At 47.1% G+C, this 22,332-nt stretch overlaps 1 protein-coding gene across 2 annotated transcripts in view; it reads right to left on the reverse strand.

The window, feature by feature from the left end:
* Positions 1-800: 800 nt before the first annotated feature.
* BBS4 (Bardet-Biedl syndrome 4) overlaps positions 801-22,332 on the reverse strand; it is a 30,282-nt gene continuing 8,750 nt past the window's right edge. The window contains exons 3-16 of one of the 2 annotated variants that reach the window (XM_065733673.1): positions 17,223-17,302; positions 13,948-14,011; positions 13,095-13,206; positions 12,409-12,481; positions 10,804-10,857; positions 8,928-9,055; positions 7,272-7,326; positions 6,468-6,536; positions 5,233-5,385; positions 4,939-5,110; positions 4,273-4,342; positions 2,527-2,668; positions 1,955-2,165; positions 801-1,047 (exon numbers count right to left, since the gene is read on the reverse strand). In XM_065733673.1, coding sequence (XP_065589745.1) covers positions 908-1,047; positions 1,955-2,165; positions 2,527-2,668; positions 4,273-4,342; positions 4,939-5,110; positions 5,233-5,385; positions 6,468-6,536; positions 7,272-7,326; positions 8,928-9,055; positions 10,804-10,857; positions 12,409-12,481; positions 13,095-13,206; positions 13,948-14,011; positions 17,223-17,302 — 1,523 coding nt within the window. In that variant the 3' untranslated portion in view covers positions 801-907. Of the gene's footprint in view, positions 1,048-1,954; positions 2,166-2,526; positions 2,669-4,272; positions 4,343-4,938; positions 5,111-5,232; positions 5,386-6,467; positions 6,537-7,271; positions 7,327-8,927; positions 9,056-10,803; positions 10,858-12,408; positions 12,482-13,094; positions 13,207-13,947; positions 14,237-17,222; positions 17,303-22,332 lie in introns of those variants that run through there. The other variant, XM_065733672.1, reaches the window with a different exon arrangement.

Consider the following 22,332-nt stretch of genomic DNA (forward strand, 5'->3'; position numbering starts at 1 on the left):
CTGCATTTTAAAAAGCTCGTCAGCCTAATGAGCGTATGAGCTGAGTCTGAAGCTTCAGCTGCTTTGGGCAAGTGCTGCTTGGAAAAGCGAAATCCCAAATCCCACAGCAGTGCAGTTCTCTGTACACAGAGGGGAGGAAGAGTGAAAGGTTCACCCACGTAACCCAGTGGGCGTTGTCTGCACACGGATGGGCCCAGGTTCATTCCCCAACCCCGTTGCTTTGAGGGCCTGTATCAAGCTCTGGATAAATCCCACAGACAGAAGCAGAGAAAGGCAGGCTAGGATTTTTCTTTTCGAGGATAAACACGTTTCCAAAACATCTCAGTAGCACGGGCATTAAGGTTCCTTGCTCCGCTCCCCAAGGGGCCGCTCTGCCTTCCTGCAGCTCACAGCACGGGTATCTCCTGCAGCTCTCCCAAGGAGGGCATAACTGCACTCATCAGAGCACAACTGCTGCCTTTCTGCAACAGATTCAGCACTGAGCTGAGCACGGCAAACCTTCTCAGACGAGATCTTTATTAATATTCTCCGCAGTTCCATCGTTCCCCCACGGTGGGCAATACTAATCCTAAAGGAAGAACTAATCCCAGCAGCACAGGGCTTCACTGAGCCTCATTCTCAGCACAGAATGTGGAATTTGGGACGGCCTGAGCTCCGTGCTGCTGCACACCCCCTACTCCTGCAGGAAGCGAGGGGTGACTGCACTTACAGCAGTGACCTAGGGGCTCTTCTGACTGCCGCAGTGACTCCTGGGCCACGGCAGAGACCACGCACTAAACTCACCGACAAACGCTGCTGACTGACAGCGGGGTGAGGCCGCCGCGGCTCAGGGGAGGGCAGGCTCCTCGCCCCACAGGTCAGGCAGCACTGGAATTTCCCACGCCCGCCCCGCTGCCTCCAGCCCGTCCTAGTCTGCTGCCTCCCGGCTCCTGTGCTCCTCCTGCTGCTGCTCCTCGGCCTCTGCTGCTGCTGAGGTCTCCCCCGGGCCCGGCTCTGGTTCCAGGGGCAGCGATGGAGGCTTTGCAAGGGGAGCTGATGCTCCAGCACCTGCAGAGAGAAGTTACAGAGTGACCGTATGCATTTTGTGCATCCTTTGGTACCTCCAAGCAGCACAGAGACACAAAACAACCACAGCTCTTTTGTATTCTGATTTTTTTTTCTGCCTAGCATTAAACTTAGCAGCAGCAATCAACTCTTTTGCAAGTCACCCAGCCAGAGACATGATGGTTACTGGAGTTCTGCTGAAGGGAAGCCAAGGCACGGCCTCTTGTTCAGAGACCTCTCAGCCACGAGAGGTCAGCAGAAACTCAGGAGTTAACTCAAGCATCAGAAGGGAAAATAGTTCCACTGAGGCTGGTTTGTACTCAGACTGGAGCCATAACCACAGCGCAGTTCTCAGCTCGTGGTTTTAGCAATCTCAGGGAGAGCTTCCAGGCAGTTAACACAGCTCCTTCCAGAATAAATCCAAACAGTGTGGCAGTGTCCTGAAGTTTCTATGCTTGTATCTAAGCTCAGAGCTAATGTTATGAACCAGCTTTGGTGATGTGCTTGATAAGGTCCTCCAGGTAACCCCCAAACTCCTGCATGGTTTTATTTTTCAGCTCCCACGAGGAATGGACAGGTCCTTAGGGGCCTGGATTACACAACTTTCCTCCTGTGCCAACCCACAGGAATCAAAACTCAAAGTGACAGAACCTTGCCACAGTGAGCACTGTCTCTAGTGCATTGTTCCTGGGAAGCTGAGGGGTGAGAGGAGGTCAGGCTGCAAGCAGTGGCTCAGGAGATGCTCCCACACAGCATGCCACAGCATATACAGCTATCAGCCTAAGCCTTATAAGGCTGAAGGGAGCTCTGTGTAAGCAAGTATACCTTCCTAAATACATGCCATACTCAAAAGGAGGGAAGTTTCTCCCTTCCCATGGTTTCACTTCACAGAGATGCAAAAGAGAGATACCTGTTGGGAGCTGCATGCTTTTCCCATAGCCAGCAGCTGAGGACATGGCTTGACCCAAGGCCTGGTTGGAACCTAAGGGCTGCTGCATGCTGGCAGACTTCCCTGACGGAGCAGCTCGCTGCTTGGATTTAGACTCTTTAGTTGGCTTCGTCCAGACCTGGCTTTCCCCAGCCTGCAGGGCAGCTCCCATCTTCTGGGCAACCTCCACCATCTTCTCAAGAGACAGAAAGAGAAAACCCTCACAGACAGGGACACTCCAAACAACAGTGAAGTCAACAGAGAAAAAGAGCTGTGCAGGGCTGGCAACTGCCTTGGTGCTCGGGGGAAACATCTCCACTAATTCATTTCCTTAATTAAGAGGGAATCTTGTCTTGCTGCGTATTGATTGAAGAACTGGGCTTCAAAGAGCAGAAACAAAGCACACAGCTCGCAGCAGGACACTGCTCTACTCAGAAAATCTCCTAAGCAGAATTATTCCTAATAATTGGACTCAAAAGTCAAATTTCCCCCTTGGTTTGTTGTCAGTCTTAATGTGGCTATTTAGTTCCTACTGACAACTCTTAGGCATGTACCTCAGGGTCAAAATCGAGAGTGCCGCTCTCCTTCAGCGCGGCGACCTTCTTCTCCATCTCCTGGTACTGGCAGAGGGCCACCTTCTTGTCCCCGTGGTTATACAGCAGCACGGCATAGTTCAGGTTGACAAGGGGGTTGCACCTGCAGCACACACAGGATGCACGGCTGCTCACCCAGCCAGGCTCAGCCCCGGAAAAGCAGAGGCCACCCTTGGCCAGACCGATGTGCAGACGTGTATCCCCGTACACGCGACAAAAAGGGGATGCTCTGAGCAGTTTGCTCCAGAAACATGAGCGAGGGACTGGTGCCCTCTCCTGGCACACGGCAGAGATTGCTGGAGCCATCCAGCTCTCCAGCACCGCGCCTCCTGGGGGGAAGGCGCAGGAGGGACGGCTCCTGCCACTGCTCGATAAATAGCGAGTGTCATCTGCAGGCCAGGGCCATCCATCCTCTGTAAGCTGTATGACAGCGCTGCAAGGAAGAGACCATTAGAAGAAATCCGATAGCATTCATAACCATTGGATTTCCTTTAGCAGAGAAATTGAAACACTGATCCTGCAATAAAAACAAAACGCATCCCGGCCGGGCAGCTCCCACCATGCCAGGGAAGGAAGCCTTCGGGATGGGGATTCAGGCACTAATAACTGCAGGGAACGCAGGGCCGAACGGCTCAGTCACTGGATATTCCTGCCAGCAGCAGCTGAGATTCATTTTTGCTTCGATGAGGTTTTATTTTCCTGGCATTTACAGCACCTCTTTACAAAGAGAACTGCACTATGGTGCCCAACACTAGTTTCTGGAACTTGATGCCTGTTCTAACAGGCTTAGAAACTTCCAGTACTTCTTCGTTCCAGAATTAAGCCTGGCCTAGACTAGGCTGGAGGGGACAGGGAGCAGTATTTCCTTACATACATGCTGCCTCATGGTGGCCACTGCAGATGGAAGGAGCCTGCCCCGCAGCTCTGCTGGGCTCAGGAGCACTGCGCTGGCTGCTCCAAGCACACCAGCATTCGCAGCAGGCCAGGGAGGAGCCTCACCTAATACTCAAAATCCCAAAGGTAAAAATTAAAGGGGAAAAAAAAACAAAAGCAGACCCAGCCAGCCAAAACTATTCCTAGATTTGAGACAAAACTGTGTTTTTTTCTGCCTGAAACAATGCTAACCGCCGTTTTTAATACTGAAAAGTTCATTTCAACACTTCTGGAGGCAGGTGCTCTGACTTTAAGAGCTAGATTCCCAGCTGACACTGCTTGTAAAATGGAGGAGGGAGGGCTGCACCACTGTCCCTTTCACACACTCTGTATCTGCTTCTTCCTTGCATTTTTCCAGCACAAATCTTCCCTCTGCGCAGTTCAGAGCAGGCTTTATCCCAAGCCTCTCAGTGCTCTGTGGAGTGCCCAAACTCAGTTACAAAATACTCTGGGATGGATGGTTTAGTTTTACTCAATCTGCTCCACATTCTTGGGAAGAAAGACTGGAATCCAAAGTCATCACCTCGAACTCACTAAAGAGCAAAATTAAAACCAGCTTTGGTTTGGTCTCAATTAAATTTTCTTCCATTTCTCAGAGCTAGCCTAAATGAAAAAAGGTTTTAAGTCTGACTTGCACTGTTTCTAGAACAAAAATATTTCCCTAGTGCAAACCATTTAGGGACAGAGGAAAGAGGGACAAAGCACATGAAGGAAACCAGATGCAGGAAAGAAAAGTAACATGATGAAAAACTGACCGATACGATTAAGACTTACTTGTCCAGTGCCACAGCTTGCTCATAGGAACGTTTTGCATTCTCAATGTCTTCAAGGTTCGTCAGAGCAACTGTACCAAAGGAAAACATACACACAGAAGGTGATGCTTCACAAGGACTACTCTGCCCTGGTGAGGCCTCACCTGGAATATGGTGGTACAAAAAAGACAGGGATATCCTGGAAAGAGTCCCAGGGAGGGCTACAAAGATGATAAAGGCATGGAACACTTCCCTCATGAGGAAAAGCCGATAGACCTGGGGCTGTTCAGCCTTGAGAAAAGAAGACTTAGAGGGGATCTGATCCACGTCTATAAATATCTAAGGAGCAGGAGGCAAAGGGACGAGGCTGAACTCTTCTCAGCAGTGTGTGGTGACAGGACGGGGGGGAAACGGCCACAAACTGAAGCATAGGACGTCCCCCACAAATGTGTGTGGGAACTTCTTCATGGTGCAGTGATGGAGCACTGGAGCTGCACACAGAGGTGGTGGAGTCTCCTTCTCTGGAGACGCTCAGGACCCACCTGGATGCCGAGCTGTGCAACCTGGGCTGGGAGCTGCTTTGGCAGGGGGTTGGACTCGGTGATCTCTGGAGGTCCCTTCCAACCCCTACAGTTCTGTGACTCTGTGACTTCACTTTCAGGATAGTACTGAATGTCATTTGCATTACCTGCAAGGAGCATATACAGCTCTCCCATCTTGGGCTGGAAGTTGATGGCAGCACTGAGGAAGTGGAAAGCAGACGCATACTGCTGCATCGTGAGGTGGACCAAGCCCAAATTGTACAGAATCTTCCAGTCAAAGGGAGCCAAGTAGTTGGCCCGCTTCAAGCAACTGATAGCCTGCAGCAAAGGAAGAAGTGTGCTGTGCCACAGTGCTCCCAGACACCTCCTGTCTGTCCCAGCAGGGCTCCTGGTTTATATGGTGACAGACAGGTGAAGGGGGAAAGGAAACCAACACTCACTGCGACGTATTTCTTCTTGCCAAAGAAGCACATCCCAATGTTGTTCCACAGGGGAGGGCTCTCGGGCATGCTGCTGGCCACCACCCTGTACTTGGAGAGGGCAACGTCATAATCCCCGTGGGCCTGCATCATGCTGCCAGCTGCCAAGGTAGCCTGCAGGAGAAGATGAGAGCAACCAGCTGAGGGACTGCGCTTCCCCAGGCACAAGGCAGCAAGGGGACAAAGCTACTAAATTCAGTCATCTCAAGAGGAGCTCTTCCAGGCATTTCCTTCTGGGTGCTGCCGAGACCAAAAGCGTGCAGCTCTAGAAACTGAAGACAGGGGGAAGAGGGACTCGGGCCCACTCTGGCCTCAATCATAACCATCTCAGAAACACTGCACTGTGAGAAGTGCTTACGGTACATTCTGGGGTGACAGCACACTACCTCTAGAGCCCGAGTCTGTGAGAAGACCTACACACTCCATTTCTTTTCACCAACAAGTACAGACAGAAATAGTTCTACTGTAGCTTAACAGGAGAGCTTAAAAAAAAGCAAGCGAGCAAAGCTAGCCTAGTTCACACTGACTGGATGATACTGCAAATTAATGGAAATATGCACGGAGGGGAAGGAAACGATTGCAACACACTATATTTAAACCACACTAAGCTGGCTAAGCAATTTACAATACACCATGGTGACAAGCCAAATTTGTAAGTGTAAAGGTGTTTTCACAATAGCATTTGGCTTGTATTCATGTATTCATGCACCAGTTGTCAACCACGCATTTCAATATTGTACATTGCTAACAGCATGCAGGAGGAGAAAGAGGCACAGAGAAATGAAGGAACAAACCCAAAAAGGGAACAACTTTCACAGTCAGGAATGAAACCTAGATGCTGAGCTTGGCTTTCTGGACCACAGTCAGGGAAAAGTCACACGTATCCAACAGCTGGAAGCACAGGCAGGATTAACAGCAGATGGGAAAACACCACAGTGGGACATCATTTGTCCCTATGCTCCCAGGAGTCACAGTGACCCAGGCACAGGTCCTGGGATTTTTGAAACAACGCCTGGAAGACTTTCATTGCAAAGAAAACTCAATTTGTTAAAAATAGATGCAACTTTTAGAGAAAGCTTTCTGAGCACAATCCTTTTCAACCTCCCCAGGACGTGGATGACAAAGCTCTGACACTGGAATTAGTGTTAAGAGGATATCTCATCATCACTCAGCTGGGTCACTCCCACTCCTCATACCTTGTAGTTGCCCTGGTCGTAAGTGAGCGCCTTCCCAAGGTGTTCAAAAGCCTTCTGGTAATCACCAAGCTGGGAAAAGAAGTAACGGGCATGAGAAGTGCAGCAGTAAGGGGTTTAGAAAGAGAACACGTTTTCTGGACACCAGAATTCCTGGTTCAGTTAAAACAAGGGCTCAGAAAAGTGAATATCGCAGTGCTTCCAAATGCTTTACTACACACACAAATATTCTCATTTGATAATGCACCAAACAAATACTAAAAATAGATTTTGCTGAGCAGGATTCACTGTTCTGAGCAAAACAAAGGTTTCTGCACTGTTTCTGCTCTGACATTTCTATATGGTGAACTCAAGTTGATATTCCTCTGCTCCTTCACCTCCTCCATAAACTTTTAAGTTGCAGTTTTGCAATTCCCTCAGCACAATATCTTCACTCCCAAGGGCCCCTGAAGCTCTTCAGATGGAAAGAAGTCTCCCTTCTTTTCCTCTATGGTGCACTGGTACTAACAATTTCACGGCTGCTTTTGTGGTAGATTAACTTGCTGGACCACAGCTCCAGAAGCAATGTAATGACTGTACTTGGAGGATTTATAACCAAATGAGGGCAGCTGCCAGGCAGAATTCCTGACCCGGCTCAGATCCAGGAAATCAACTTGCTGTCAGCAGCAAAAGGAAAAAGGAAGACATAGAAAAGCAAACTGTCATATTTAATACAGAAGCGTGTGCAAGTCAAATGAAGATGGACAGAAGTTAACTGTTCATTTTTCAAATAAGTAAGTTCAAATAATAACTAACTGTTTTCAGTACCTGCAGGTAAATTAACCCCAGTTTTGTAAGGAGGTCTGTATTTTCTGGAGAAAATCTGTAATACAAAAGCCAGAGAGATGCATTGTTTATTGGCCCCTCTAGAACATGGTAAAAACAGAACTACTATGCTACACTAGTAACACACCAGGAAATTAACTGTTACTATTAAACCCAAATATTACAACAGTTACCATCTCAGAGGCTTCGTTTGAACAACAGGTTTCACCTTATGGATGTTAATGGGAAGGGAAGGTATCTCTGTGAAACAGATCTGGTGGTACAATAAGATAATGTGTTTTATTAAGCTTCATAGCGAGCCTGCATCAGTGACCTGGAAATAGAAAAAGGGATTTCCCATCGTCCCTCATAAACCATCCTGTAAATCCACCAGCAGCTTCCTGGGCCACATGTGCCAGGCAATCCTCAGCACCTCTGATGGATTCTACATCTTCATCACCAGACTAGCAATTCCCTGTGCTGTAAGAAGACTCCAAACTGTGCATTGCTCACCACAGCCTTGTGCTACACTGCAATTCATGGTGGTCAGATAGGCACTACCCTGGTAGTTAACCCATCCCTGATGGTACATGCCACTGTCCAGCACAGCAAGGCTTGAGAAAAACAGGTCCCTAGTGTTTTCAAGTACTATAAGCAACTCCCAAACCCTCACTGCTAGTGTGGGGTTCAGGCAGCAATGCTGTGAACACTTGTGAAAGCAGCCCCACTTCCAGCTGGTTTGCATTAAACAAATAGGATGCAAAGGGCAACAATAACAAAAAGTAAAAAAGGACATTGTATGTTTGTGGTCTTCCTTACCTTAACAGACACAAGTTCTCAAGTCCTTGTCATCAAATCTTAACAAATCTAACACATACAATCACACAGGCACCTCAACCAGAGCAACGGTGACGTGTACCCAGAGAGCAGTGACAGACCACCCTGCAGCTGCTAACAACTGGCAAAATTCAGCCCAACATATTGTCAGCCAAAAGCAGGTGTATAAGGAAACAGCAAATGAAAACGGCCAGCACAAACTGTAGATCCTCCTCTGGCTTCTGGCATGCTCCTGCTTTCCTTCAGTATTCTGCCTACATTTAAAAGCACTGCTAAATCAGCCCCTCAGGAATGCCCTAAAACAAGACAGATCAGTAATGAGAAACAGTGACAGGGAGGGAGAAGCTCACGTGCACCAGCCCATCTCCTTTCTGCCTACTCACTCTCCTTCAAGCAGAAATCACTCCAAGCAAAAACAGCATGTGAAACTCAACAACTGATTTCTGAGAGACAGTCAGGGTTAGAGAGACAGCTGGGGTGAAATCTTTTCGGTAGATAAGCCTTTGGGATTTATGAAGTCAGCTTGAGACATGTTTGCTCCCAGGCATTTCTGTCCCATTTGTTTTCCACGTTTTCTTGGCAGGCCTTCAAACAGCTACCTTCTTCCCTAACACGCTGTCAGCAGGAGGAGGACTACAGCTGAGAGCAGAGACAGCCGAACAGCTCAGAAAGTGCTTGCTCTGCACACAGACACTAGAACCCCCCATTACCTTTGTAATTGTGCCCTCAATTCAAATCTAGGATGTCATCAAGTTCCACCTGGCACATGGACAGATAGCAAAAAAAAAACCCACCACCATATATATACGTATATATTCTTACTCTACTGCTTTCTTATAGACTTCGATGGCTTTCTCAGTCTCCCCCTCCAAGAGGTGAATTTTTCCCAGCATCATGTAAGTCCGGTCGTGTCTGTTCATCTCCAGGGCATTGTTTAGCTGGTCTCGTGCCTGAACACACAGCCACAGAGAATAAAAATATAATCAGCCATTACAGAATGAAGCAACAACCCCAGAGCAATCCACAGCAGCTAAGGAGAGGGAACAGCTAACACCTCCTGAGCTCAGAGAGCCCTGCTAGCACACCCAACCCAGCTAAGTGTTGAAACAAGTTCTGCATCAGGAGCCACGTGCTTTTTGGGACAGAAAAAAAACAAGCTGCATGCTTTCAGCCAAATGGAGAGGCAATGACCACCCAAGGAAGAGCAGGCCAAAGTTCCCATGTTTGAATTTGGTTAGAGGGAAGCTTCAGATCTGCTAGGTTAACACCTAGGTATGTTACAGTTTACATGTTACAGTTACAACAAAGCTTACTCCAGCAGCAAGCACAGGTTGCCAAATCAGCCAAAGGAAATCACAGTTCAGCCCAGGGACCAAAACTTCGCTTCAAGTTCTTTACTGGCTACAAAGCATGAGCAGCACTGCCCATACTGCAGCTAGGCCTCTCTGCATCTTTTACTCCAGGTTTGGTGAAAAAGCAGCTTCAAACAGAGGAATAAATCCTGCATGTGGACGGCAGGGAAAGATGTGCATGCTACACATTTCAGCACACAAGCTCCATGACTCACTGAATCCTGCCAGAGAGAAGGGGCAGCAAGTTCTCCTTCAGACCAAAGAAACCCTGCACAAGATGAAGCAGTTTGAGCTATACGCTGGGAAAAGCAGCTGGGGTCTCAGCCATCACACTTCTCTTGCTTCCAGAAGATAGAACTGGCATTGCCACACCTGTCGTGGTTTTATGATTTTTGGTACTGGTATTCCACATCATAACATCATGTAGAGCATTTGGAGTTAAAGAGCTAATGCTCCAGCTCCGTGGGTCATCGATAGTTCCAGGTGTACCTGTCTCAGAAGAGAAGGACTACACTCCCCAGAGGACTGTGTGATGCTTCGCATTTTACACTCAGAGGGAAAGATAAAAACTGTCTGCAGTCATGGGACACTCTCTTTCCTTTGGGATCGACTCAGCAGTGGGTGCTCACTGCCATCTGCCTTCAGCGTTAGCATAAGGCCTTTGGGTTATGGGACACTCTCTCTCGCTCATTTTATTTGATTTATTAGCTTCAATTCCAATTATATTGTATTATATTGTGTTATTTTGCTTTCTGATATCTTATTTAGTAAATTAGCTTTCCTCCTCAGATCGTTGCCGTTGTTTTGTTCCTAGGCCCATCTCCCTTTTCCCTTTCCCCCTTCCCCTTTCCTGGGGCGTGGGTCCGTGGGTCCCCCGCACAGAACTAGGCCGAACCTGCCTGTAAACTGTTGACAACACCTCACAAAACCAGCAGTGTTTACACTTTGGTTTTAAAAGGCTCTGAAACAGAGGCAGCTCTTTGTGGAGCACAACTGGTTTTCCATCTAGTTTGAAGCAGCTTTTTGAGGTTCTTTGAACATTTCCTTTAAACACAGAAACACTCTCTTGAAAAGCCCTACTTCAGAAAATGCCTCCTGGCCAGCTACAAGGCTAAACTCAGATTCATCCTCATCCCAGCTCACAATTTTTTCAGTTGACTTAGTAATTCAACACATAGATGAGAACAGACACAGCTCACAACCTTCTGATTCCAGAGATGAACACTAAAACAAAAAGCTTCCTTGACAGCAACTGCTGCAAAGGATCCACTTGAAACTACCAGAGTGACACTTCTGGGGGCCCTGGCTCCCATGTGTCAGGTAGATAAGATAAGCATTTGCATCACCTTGTTGAAGTGTTTCAGGTACATGTAGCACACACCCAGGTTGTGGCTGATCTCCTGCAAGAAACAAAACAACACAAAACCGAATCAGCATGAGGTTTGAGATGCATGCTATGTAACCTACCTCTGACAACAGTCATCACTGACCTGGACAGGGAGACCTCTGTACCAGCCCACAGCCTTGCCTTGCTGTTCAAATAAACCTATGAAATCAAGCTGCTACAGGAACCTGCAGAGCTTACGTGTGATGGCACAGCAAGACTACAGCCCACTGAGACTGAAGCACAGAACGATGGCAATCTCTTCAGAAAACAAGGAGGAAAGACTGCTTTCTGACTCGGTTCCCAGTGAGATCTCCAAAGGTGACACCTTGCCCTTATGGGTGGCTCCTCACCCACCTGTACAGTCACAAAGATCTGCATCCAGATCACAACACTGCATCCAGCTGAACAAATGATCTTTAAGGTCCCTTCCAACCCAAGAAGCAGGAGTCAAACAGCAGAGGGAATGAAATCCAGGTTTCTCAGGCAGTTTAAACACGTTTGCAACACAGCTGGAAGATCACTCTGGCATCTTAAGCACACTGATGACACTTAAGGGAAACATCATGCCTCTAATTCATTGCCAGCAGTGTAACTGCCAAGCTACTTGTCATCTTCCTCACCCTGGCACATCCTGGGGAGCTGAAAAGCAGGGTCCATGAGCTTCTTGTTTCTGTTCTGGTAAGCTTCATCAGCTTAGACAGCCCTGACCTTTAAGAGGAAACTCTCTTATTTACCCATTAACCCCCTCAGAACTTCCTCCAATGCAGTCCCTCCATCTGTAGAGAACAGTAACAAATCAAAGAGCAGCTCCTGGCTGCTGTGACTTGTAGAACGGAACAGCACAAAGGAAAAGCAAAGGCTGGCCCTATTGCCAGTACTGATCCAGCTGTGGGAAACAACTGATCAAAACTCCCACTGAAGCCTGCCTGCCATGGCCGTGAATAGGGTATAGCCATGCCAAGCACATACAACAGGCAGCCAGGCCAGCTAAGGGAACACAGCTTCACAGAGGATCCATGGCAAGGTTTCCAAGTTGACTGGCACAGGATGAGGTGACAAGAAAAATAATACCAAATGTATCCTTGCATCGAGCCTCAGTTGTAGACCTACTGAGCACCAGAAACAGAGCTAATGTCAGCAAGAGCCTGATGTCTTAACAAGATCACATGTAGCAAGTCTGTCTTAGAAACAACGCTTCTGCAGGCAGTAACCTGCAAAAGGCTGTCCACAACTAACAGCAAACCATGTCCTCTCTCTTCTCACCTTCTGTCACACACTTCTCCCTGCAATGTTCCTCCTTCACGCCTTTTTCCTAGCTTCCTTAGGGTAATTCAGTCCCTACTATAAATGGCTACGTTAAAAGAGAAAGAGCCTGTTTGTGCCCCTGGGATGTGTGGGTCGAAATTTACAGACTGAAACCCTCAAATCAGAGGGTGCTCACGAGCCCATGCTAAAAGGAGACGCCTCCCAGCCCTGCACACTGCAGGCAGCATCAGCTCACCTCTGTCTGGAAAACAGAACCATCTGCATTGTGCAGTAATCTGTGAAGCAACAGAATACTTACCCAGTCCTTCTCATCAAGTTTAGCTGCTTCATTGTACACTTCAATGGCAGCCTTGTGCTTCCCCAGAAGAAACCTGTGAAAGCATTTCCATTTTTATTTTTTTCTTGCTTTGAAACCCTGCTGTGCAACTACTGTCACCTCTGCCACTGAGAAATGATGCTATTTGCTAGTTCTCTAGAGACCTGAGTGAGAAGCCCTGAGAAGTTTGCAATCTGAGCAGTAAGTCAGCACTGCTCCCTTTCAGGGCCAAGGTCATCAATCCCGCGCTCCGTTACGTGACCGGAGATGCAAGGAATGAATCTGCGAGCTCCGTTACCTCCCTTTGTCTCAAAGGGAAAACACAGGTGATCAAAAGCAAACAGGACACTCAGAGACAGAAAGGGGTCTGCAGGACAAGTTTACACAGCTCCAGGCAGCACCTTTAGCTCTGGAGCTAAAATTGGTGTTCTGTTTCTCTTGCTTAAAGCACAAATGAAAAATAAAAAGACAACAACAGCAGTCGGGCAGATAACAGAGATTGTGCTTTGAAGGGTAGCCCATGCTTCTGGAAAGCAACTCAAGTGTTGATAAGGAGGAAGCATGCTTGGAATTAAGCAGCTAGGGATTCTGCTTGATCCCTGGGAGAAAAACAAAACGTGGAAGGTCCTGGATGGCACATCAAAGTGAAACAATCAAACAGCACTCACAGCGATCGTGCCACCTGCTTGAGGTTGTCAGCACTTCGAGGGTTCAGAATGGAACATGTCTGAAAGAGTTCAAGAGATTCTTGAATTTTCCCCTCCAAGCGAAGTATCAAAGCTGTAAGAAAATATATACCAGGCAAATTAGTCCATTATCTGCAGGAAAGATGTGCCTCTGACAGCAGGGAAAGAACAGGGAGTACAGATACATTAGAACAATGCTCATTTGGTCTTTCCCCTTCTCGCAGCAACTTGAGGCAGAAGGAAAACGAATGCATATGACTTGTGCTTGCCTGGAAACATTTCTGTTCTTTATGGTGTAGGCACCTTAAAAGCCTGGCCAACTGTTTGTTAAGATGTCTGGATGACTCTCCTCCCAGTTCTACAGGCTGCAATATGTCCTTGGCCAAAAATTCTGTTTTCTCCCACCCCAGGCACCCACTGAGACACACAGCCCTCTGAACTGCATGGCCACATTCTGGGGACACCTCTTCAAGGACAGAACGTGAACAGGAAGACGCTCATAGAGCCAGCAGTAAGACAGGTCACCCAAGGCACACTGCTTTATCAGAAAGCAAACATCTGGAACACATTTCACAGCACACAACCAAACACAACCCAATGGAGGAGGAGCATATCAAAGGCCAAGAGCCCACAGCCCAAGGAAGAACTGATGACAAACTCACCAGCACAGAGAAAACAGAAAACCTAGTCTGTCCGTTACAAAAAGAGCCAGACATATTTATATAGGAATTCTGTAACTGTTTCTTTCATTTGTCCCCAAGTGTTCTCTGTACCTTGTATCAAAAGTAACCAGCTTCAGCAAAAAGAAGCCTTTCAGAGCCCTCACGTGCCATACCTTGAACGTAGACAGCATATTCACACCTCCCATGGGACTCCTGGAGCTGCTCTTTGATGACAGCCTGAAATGAAGAAGTGCAAACATACACGGCAAACAATACCTCAGTCTGTGCAACATTGATTAATTTAATTTTGTGCTTGGAAAAGTCAGCATTGAGACAGGATTTGTAGCTAGTTTTGGCAATATACTGTAGGAAAGCACTACAAAGTTGGTAAACTTTCAACATTTTAACAGAGCTAGTGAAAGGGATTTTGTTTCAGTTATAGAAACTGCAACCACACAAATAACATAGACACCAGACTGTGCTTGGGACAGGAGTGCACGTAAGAGTGCAAACTGGCCAACGCTTCAGAAGAGCACAGCACCAAGAACAGAACAGGCCTGGCAGTATTTGTCTGTTCATCCCTATTGCTAAAGGTGATTACATATCACCTGGGGAAAATGTCACAAGAAATCCATGAAAGCACCCTCTGCTGATTATGGTAACTCCAGGCTCTTCGTAAAGAAATAAACTGAACCAGAGCAACTGCAGCTGAATTAATGACAGCTAACAAAGGGAGCATGGGAAAAGGAGGGAAAAAAGCTGATGAAAATGTAAATTCTTGTTCTCTGCATCTACAAAGCTGATAGTTTAGGTGTAGTCTGGCTCTATTCCATAATCACCCGTGATTTGAAATTGTAAAAGAAGCAAAAATTAAAAAAACAAAGTGATTTCTGGGACCATGAAGCACACACTGTTTGTGCTCTCTTTGAGCTTCCTCCTTCACTCCAGTGTAGAAGAGACAGAAGGGGGAAGGATTCATGGGTTAGCAATAACCCACTGCTCATCTTGGCACTTTTGCCAAGTGCTTCATGTTCCATACTTACATCCCTCCAAGACAAATATAAACGAAAGACACTGAAAACAAGAAGGGAAATTGAACCTCCAATGCAGCTCATACAAGGAAAGCAGTGTGAATGCAAGGAGAGTTATTGAGCATCCTCCCTCACAAAAAGAAAATTAAACAGAGGAAGGAAAAGAAAGAAACAGCCAGAACTGCTCTTCCTCTGGGGTATATACCTTCCCATATCCAACCAGAGCCCTCCACACGCCTGCATGTTGGTCTGCATGAATCGCTTTGCTATCAGACACCTGGTCTGGACACATCTTCTGAACGCAGATACAGCACATCGTTCCATCGGCACAAATCCAGTCTCTCGGAGCAAGAGAAGGCAATGGAGAGCTTCCTTTTAGAGGGAGCTGATTAATTCTTTAAACCTTAAAAATCCCACAGCGAAAAGCCTGGAGCTGAGAAATATGATCTGTAATCCCAGCGTTTCCTCCCAGGTTTATTTAACTGGCCGTCAGAACTCGCATGCATTGGCAGGAGACCAACCAGCATGAGCAATTTTAATTAATTAAAAGCATCTGGTAATTTTAATAATCCTTCCTTCACACATAACAGAAGATTTCTGTTGTGAAAAACACAGCTAGGGGGAAGAGGCAGAACTGAGGCTGCGAGCAGAACATGCGGGTTTATTAGCTTTGCATGCGAAGCTGGGTGATGATGACTGCTCAGCAGGGCAGGTTTTCCTTGGTGTTACACATCACCAGCAAGTAGGGGAGCTAAAGAGCAGTGAGGGGGAAAAGGGGGCAAACAAGATAAAACATTAACAGTATCACAGGTCACTCATTTCTTAGCTGAGCCTTAAAAGACAATTAATAGACTTGAGTGAACAAACCGTATAGGGATTGGTAGGTTTATAGCAATGTCAGGCATTGGAGATGAGAATCCTTTTAGTTTTCAGAGATAGAAGCCCTGAACACATGAAAAGCACCTGGGGCATCCTGCTCAAACCTCTAACCTAAAGAACAGTAGTGGGGAGAGCTGGAGGCACCCAGAGGGCAGCTCAGCCCATCCAAGAGCAGACTGCTTTTGGGACACAGCCACCTCTGAGGACTGCAGAAGGATCCTGGCATGTTCTTAACTTCTCTGGGACAAACCCAGGGCTCTGAGCATGCACTCTTCATGTCTGGGCAGGAAAATGGAAGATGATTTAGCCAGCTATGGCCTGGTGCCAAAATCTCAATTTTTCCCAGTATTTTGCTTCCTTCAGTGACAGCTTAGAGAAGTCAGTGCTCCCTCTGGATCATCCTCACGGCTATTTTCCCCATTTCCCTGAGCTGTACACATTTTTTTTTTCATACCACAATCTGACACCCCATCATGGCAGCAGTACAGTACAAAAAGAGAACCAAAAAGAAACAGAAAAGGACAGCAATTTTCAATCCAGATTACCATCCAGCTTTTGTTTACATGTATTTAAACCAAGATCTGAGAGGAAATGGCTCTGCTGATGATACAGCCCTCCAGCTTCATTAATAAAGCTATACGTGTTTCTTCTAGCCTACCACTACCCCTAAGAGCTTTCCAGCAGAGAGAGACAAGTCCTGGCCAATCCTAGTGATTTAGGTGGAAAAAAGTATTTTCAGATCTACTTTGCACATTATGAAAACAGAAATACAACTCCTCTACCCCTCCTCTCACCCACTGGCACATCACCTTCAATACCTTGTGTTCCTCTTGTCTGGAAAACACAATGTTTAAGAAAATTACCATTTCTGTGGCCCATTTACTGTTACAATCCCAAATCAAACAACTCAACTCAAGCTACACACCAAACCCAGGAGAAATCAAAGGGTGCAGTGTTGTACCATACAAAATGAAAGAATTTCACTCTAGGATAGCCAAGATGTATTTTAGAGCTGGTAGAAACGTTTTACCCAATTGAACTGCTTTTCATAGCAGCTCTGCAGTACCCTTGAGGGACATACACCACAGAACAGCATTATCATCAGTTTTGAAGACCCCACTCATCCCCTAGAACAAGGAAAGTTCACAAATCTTTCATTTTTACCACTTCCAAACCTATCATCACAAGCTCACAGACAGCTCTAGAGAAATGCACACACAAATCCTGAACACAGCTGAAGATTTAAGAAAATTAAAGCTTTGTCTCAGCTGTTTCTCTCTTGGTCCCCTTAGTCCAAGAGAAGACAGGAGAATGGGTGGTTAGAACTTAGCCTTACTTCAAACTGGGGATGTTATGCTGACAACATACACATTTATGGGAAAGGAGAGGTCCTAACGACCCTGGGGCCCTTTGTTGGCTCACCAGGTGACCAGGGACACCCATCACAGCACAGCTGGCTCTAGCCTAGCATGAAAACCTCTGTTTCCTAACAGCAGTAAGAATCCTTCCCGATATAAAGTCTCAGAAACAACTCCTACCTTGCACTCGTCATACTCTCTGCGAACGTACAGCAGATAGATGAACCAGTTCCTCCTCTCTAGGACGGGCACCTCTGGCACTGCAGGTAAAACATTAGCAGAACACACACAGTCAGATTAATCAGCAGAGAATGAGAGCAATTCTGAACTGCTTGATCTGCAAGCACAATGCAACTCATTTGAAAACAGCAATTGCACCCATCAGCACAACCAACGTTCTGACTTGAAGCCTGCAGTCTGGACATACAACCAGTGCCCAGCTGCATTCTGCTTCTCAAAATGATGGGTAAAATGTGTGAGACAGAGACACTACACGAGGCTGGAAATGGAAAGCTACCACCTTTAAAGGCTCGAGGCACCCGCTCCTCCTGGGGAGGTTATGGGAGCCAACAGCACCAAGCAGCAGCACAGTGATTTGATGGGATCAGATCCTCCAAGCACACAGGCAGCAGTTTGAGGGATAAGAGTTAGATAGGTAACCTGGAGCTGAGGCAGAACAAAACTTCTTAAACATAAATTCCTGGGAGAGAACAAGAAGGAAACTGGCAGCACGTACAAGAGGAGATTCTGGAGATGTTGCTATTTCCAAGGTGTAACTCTGTGGGGTCAAACTCAGTTCTTTGAAACCGTGAAGTGACTGTGAAACATCACAGGTGTGAGGCAGCTGAGGCTACTGGCAGAAAGGTGAATCTGATTTGGTGGAAGAGCATGACCTGCCTCCAGTATTTCAGCCAGAAGGAGCTTGCAGCAGTAATTACGGCCAACCATGGATGGATGGATGTTGCTTCATAATACTCATGTTGGGTTTAGAAGTTTAACACGCTGCTGTGCATTTCATTAAGGCTCAGAACGGATTGCTTCTCACTTGCTTCTACAGCTCGGATGCTGGTAGCTGCAAGGTAACCATAGCAACTGACAAAAAAAAAGCTCAGTGTCTGCAAGTCAATATTATGACACCAGTGCAGAAGGCAGCACAAGGCAAGGCTGCTGCAGGAGCTGTGGCTGCGGGGCCAGTGATGCCACACAAGGCCACCTCCTCCCAGCAGCACACAGACCCACAGCGCTGCACAGGGAGCTGCAAGATGAGCTGCCAGCAGCCTGGAGCAGAGGGTGGCATTTCCAAAGGTTCGTGGTGCCCACTGCCTGCCTGCAGCATGGCTCAGGATCCTCCTGGCACCATGCGGTAACCACGGAAGCAGACAGAACCTGCTCCGACCTCGCGCTGTAAGCCCGGACTTCAAAGGAGGCATCACAAACTCTATTTCATCATCAAGATTTCAATTCCAGTCAAAGCTCAAGTACACTCTGTCTGTTTGCACCTACTATCATAGCTTAAAAATACAGCATCCTCTATCGTTACAGCGAAATCTGTTTTAAATGGAGAACATTCAAAGGCCCTCCAGACATATATATGCTGTTTGTCTCCAGCCTGATAGCAGGCATGGTGCAGGTCTTACAGCACCATTAACCCTTGCAATAAACAGAAAACCAGGCAGGCATGCTCCCCAGCACCCTCAGCACAGACAGGCACGAGCCACAGAGGTGTTTTCTGTCCTCGTTGTTCCTTTTTGCTATTGTCTTGCTGCTGAGAAACAATGCAAAAACTGAAAGAACAGGACACAATGGGCACAGACATTTCACAGACACCATCTGCAGAGCCCAGAAGAGTTAGCTGAGGAGTTATGCTGGAAATAACCAAGAGAAAACAAAAACCATCACAAGACACAGAAGTGAACAGCATTCACATCTGCAGAGATAAAATGGTTCTGCTTCCCCTGGCAATTTGCTGTCTCCAAGGACAACCACTTAGAGCTGAGAAAAGACACGGAGTTTTTCCTCGTGTAAAACTCATTTGGAAATGGCAACAAACCTGACTGCGAAGACATCAGCCTCCTTTTATCCTTTTTTTCCTATAACAAATTAGGAAGAAAATAAAAGAAGACAAAAAATTGTGATGTTTTTCTGAAAAGGTGCCTAGATTCATCTGCAGATGTAAGTGATCCGAACACAAAACAAACACATTCATAACAGAAGGTAACAGAAGGTCGATGGAGACCCTAAGCCTATTCAAGGAAGAAAACAGAATGCTTTGACCCTTTCTCTGAAGAGATCCAAGAGAAACATTACGAACCAAACCTGGTGTGAATGGCACAGAGGACAGAGAAGAGTGGGAGGACAGAAACTGTGAGGAGATTGATAAACAACATCAGAACTTGTCTAATCCCCCCAAAAGGGGCTGCAGGCAGCAAAGGACCAGTAGCTGGACTTTGTATTCTTTCCAGAGGTGCAAAGAATTAATGCCTTTTGGTTACAGATCTCTGCAGATCCACAGCCAGCTTAATTCTCTGAGGACAGTCCCCACCTACTTGGGAGGAAGGGAAGAAGACATCCCGTGCCTTTCTACAAGGACCCCATTCAGCCATCACTGGTCCTACTATCAATGCATTTTTTCAAGTTTAATGGTTACCTATGAAATACCCACAAACAAAACCAGGTGATGCATGTCAGACAGCTGCAGCATCCCCAAGAGCAGCACAAGGCCGGGCTGCTGCTGCGGCAGCAAAAGAGAAAGATGCAGAGTTTTTTGCCCTCAGTCTCCCAGCAGGGATGACGGGGAACAGTGGATGCTCCACAGGGCACGTAACCATTTGCAACCTTACCAAAATTAGATGCTGGAACACCAATGGCTGCTCAGAAGCTTTCTGTACAGAGGAAGGCCAGGAGCTTGGCCTCAGCAGGAGGAGCTTAGCGTGTTCATCACGACCCTCAGGCTGTCCACAAAGCAATTTTCCACCTTTCCTAATATATGGACCTTCACAAGTTCCTTGGGTGTAACTGCTGCAGAGCACACAGAAGCACACTGTTCTGTGCCATCTCTTGCACAGCCCTGCACAACAGCCCAGCCCAGTTAGAGCAGGGTTAAGAAGGCAGTGGTTCAGACCATTCTAGTGGTGAAATAAAACAACACATTTTCCACACATCAATCTGCTCTCAGGCCAGACAAAGAAAACAAAATAATCTGAGAAGTTGGTATCAACAGTGAAAAGGATTTATAACTTGCATAATTATCTTTTGGCCTTTGTTTTCTGGCGTTACAATCACATAGTCTCATCAAGCAATGGTGATGGGGAGCTAGGCACCAAACACGTGACTAAATACCTTGGTGAAGGGATGTGCCAGCTCCTCTGCACTGCTTTGACTGAGAATCCATCTGATCCCCCCCTACTCAGCGGCCAGTGATTGATTGCACAACCCACTTCCAACAACGTGATTCTTCTTTCTGACAACATGCCCTTAAGGAAGTCACTGGAGCAGAAACCCCAGCAGAACTGGGGGAAGATCATCAGGTTTGTATCAGTGCTGCACAATCATCACTCTTCACCAGGTTCATCCTGTTATAGATTTTCTCAAAGGACTGGAAAGAAATCAAATCAGAGTTATTCTCTCTTGTGAGAACCGCCCTATGAAACTGCATCTTGATATTGGGTAATTATAGCTTAGATATGAACAATCAAGGAGGGGTCTTCAGATTTAATGAAAGGCTTTGGAGATTGTTGTAGTGTGAAGAGAGGGGATAAAAGCACAACGAGGAAATCCCTAGAAGGTTCCTACAGCATTCCAGGGGAAGGGACTGCTGCCCTGCCAAAACGTGTAAGAACCTATCACCCACACAACACACCTCACAAAGACAGGGCAGGAGAACATCAGAAAAGTGATTTCAAAAGGTATGTTATTACACAATAGCCACACGTATCGTGTCTGGATCAAGTACGGTCAGTGCTACAGATGTGGGGTCCTGACTGCCCCCTCCTGAAACCCACGTGCTGCAAAGCCAAACCCTCCAGCTTTGAGAAAAGTACACTGCTATTTCCAAAACAAACAAGCACAGATGCAACACCCCACGTCTCTTACTAATGTAGCATTTTGCTACTAGCAGAAAAAAACACAGAGAAGTGCACCTTACAGAACAAATCCAAGAGGAAAGCTTGGCTGCAGCCAAGGCACAGCATTATCTCCCCGCGTCAGAGAGGGCAAGGTTGGCACTAACATCCACAAGCAGGATTGAGCTTGTTGGTTAGAGGTTCATTTCCCATTCTGCCACATCCCTCATCTCCCAGCTCAGCCTCCTCGAGGCCCTGGCTGTTGCTACTGCCAGGGTTACAGTCGCTCTGTGTTGCTGGGCATGGCTGCAGTTGCGATCCAAAATGAAGCTTAGTGCTTTCACAACTGCATTTAATTAAACACTGATAGAAAGGGAAAGGCAGAGAGGAAACCAGCTGTGCACTTCTCCCTTTTGCCTTGAGCAGCATAGACTGCCAGTGTGAGGGCACCAGGAGCAAACTGGGGGAAGAGAGCTAATGAGCATCTTCTAGAAAAAAACAATACTCAAATAAAAAAACCCAAACAGCTGCTACAAAACAATGCACCGCCACCGAGGAACTGCATTTTCCAAAGGAAAGTAGAAGCGGAAGGACGCGTTAAGCTCCCATTCAAGGATTTTGCCATTAAAAGGACTGCTTTGATGGCAGTGAAGCATCCTACAACTCCTTGCTGGGCTGGCACGCTGACAAACTCGAGAAATCCTCCTCCTCTCCCAGGCACCCACAGCCTTTTATTGAGCTTGTGGTGATGGAAATACATTTCAGCTTTGAAAGGAAAGTAGTACGAGAAAACTGCCCTTCCCACGCCCAGATCCAGCTCTGCAGTTTGAAAACAGCATAAACGGAGATAAAATGTACCCAGAGCTCGGGGCTGCTCAAACCCTCGCAGCACAGAGCTGGCTGCTCGCACTGCGTGAGAGCACAGGTGCCTGAGCACACAGACATCTGCAAAGCACACACAGGCAACAGGAAAACAGAGACCTCTGCACCCCTCTCCTCGCACAGCTGCGGCCGGTCCCCATTGAATCCTCTGTTGCCCCTTTCGCAAATTGCTGCGGGAACACCTCTAAATCAAACGCCAGACCCGCGCGGTTCCTCGTTATTTACAATCGGCTGGGGTTAATAAAACTCATCAGACGCAATCCCTACGCTGTCAGAAAACCCATAACTCACGGCCGCGATCTGACTACCGGGTATTGATAGCTTCACCAGACGCTGAAAAGCAGCGG

This window comes from Cyrtonyx montezumae, unplaced genomic scaffold (assembly GCF_038088225.1).
Source record: "Cyrtonyx montezumae isolate F1298 unplaced genomic scaffold, pur_monq_1.0 scaffold_17, whole genome shotgun sequence".
Lineage (NCBI taxonomy): Eukaryota > Metazoa > Chordata > Aves > Galliformes > Odontophoridae > Cyrtonyx > Cyrtonyx montezumae.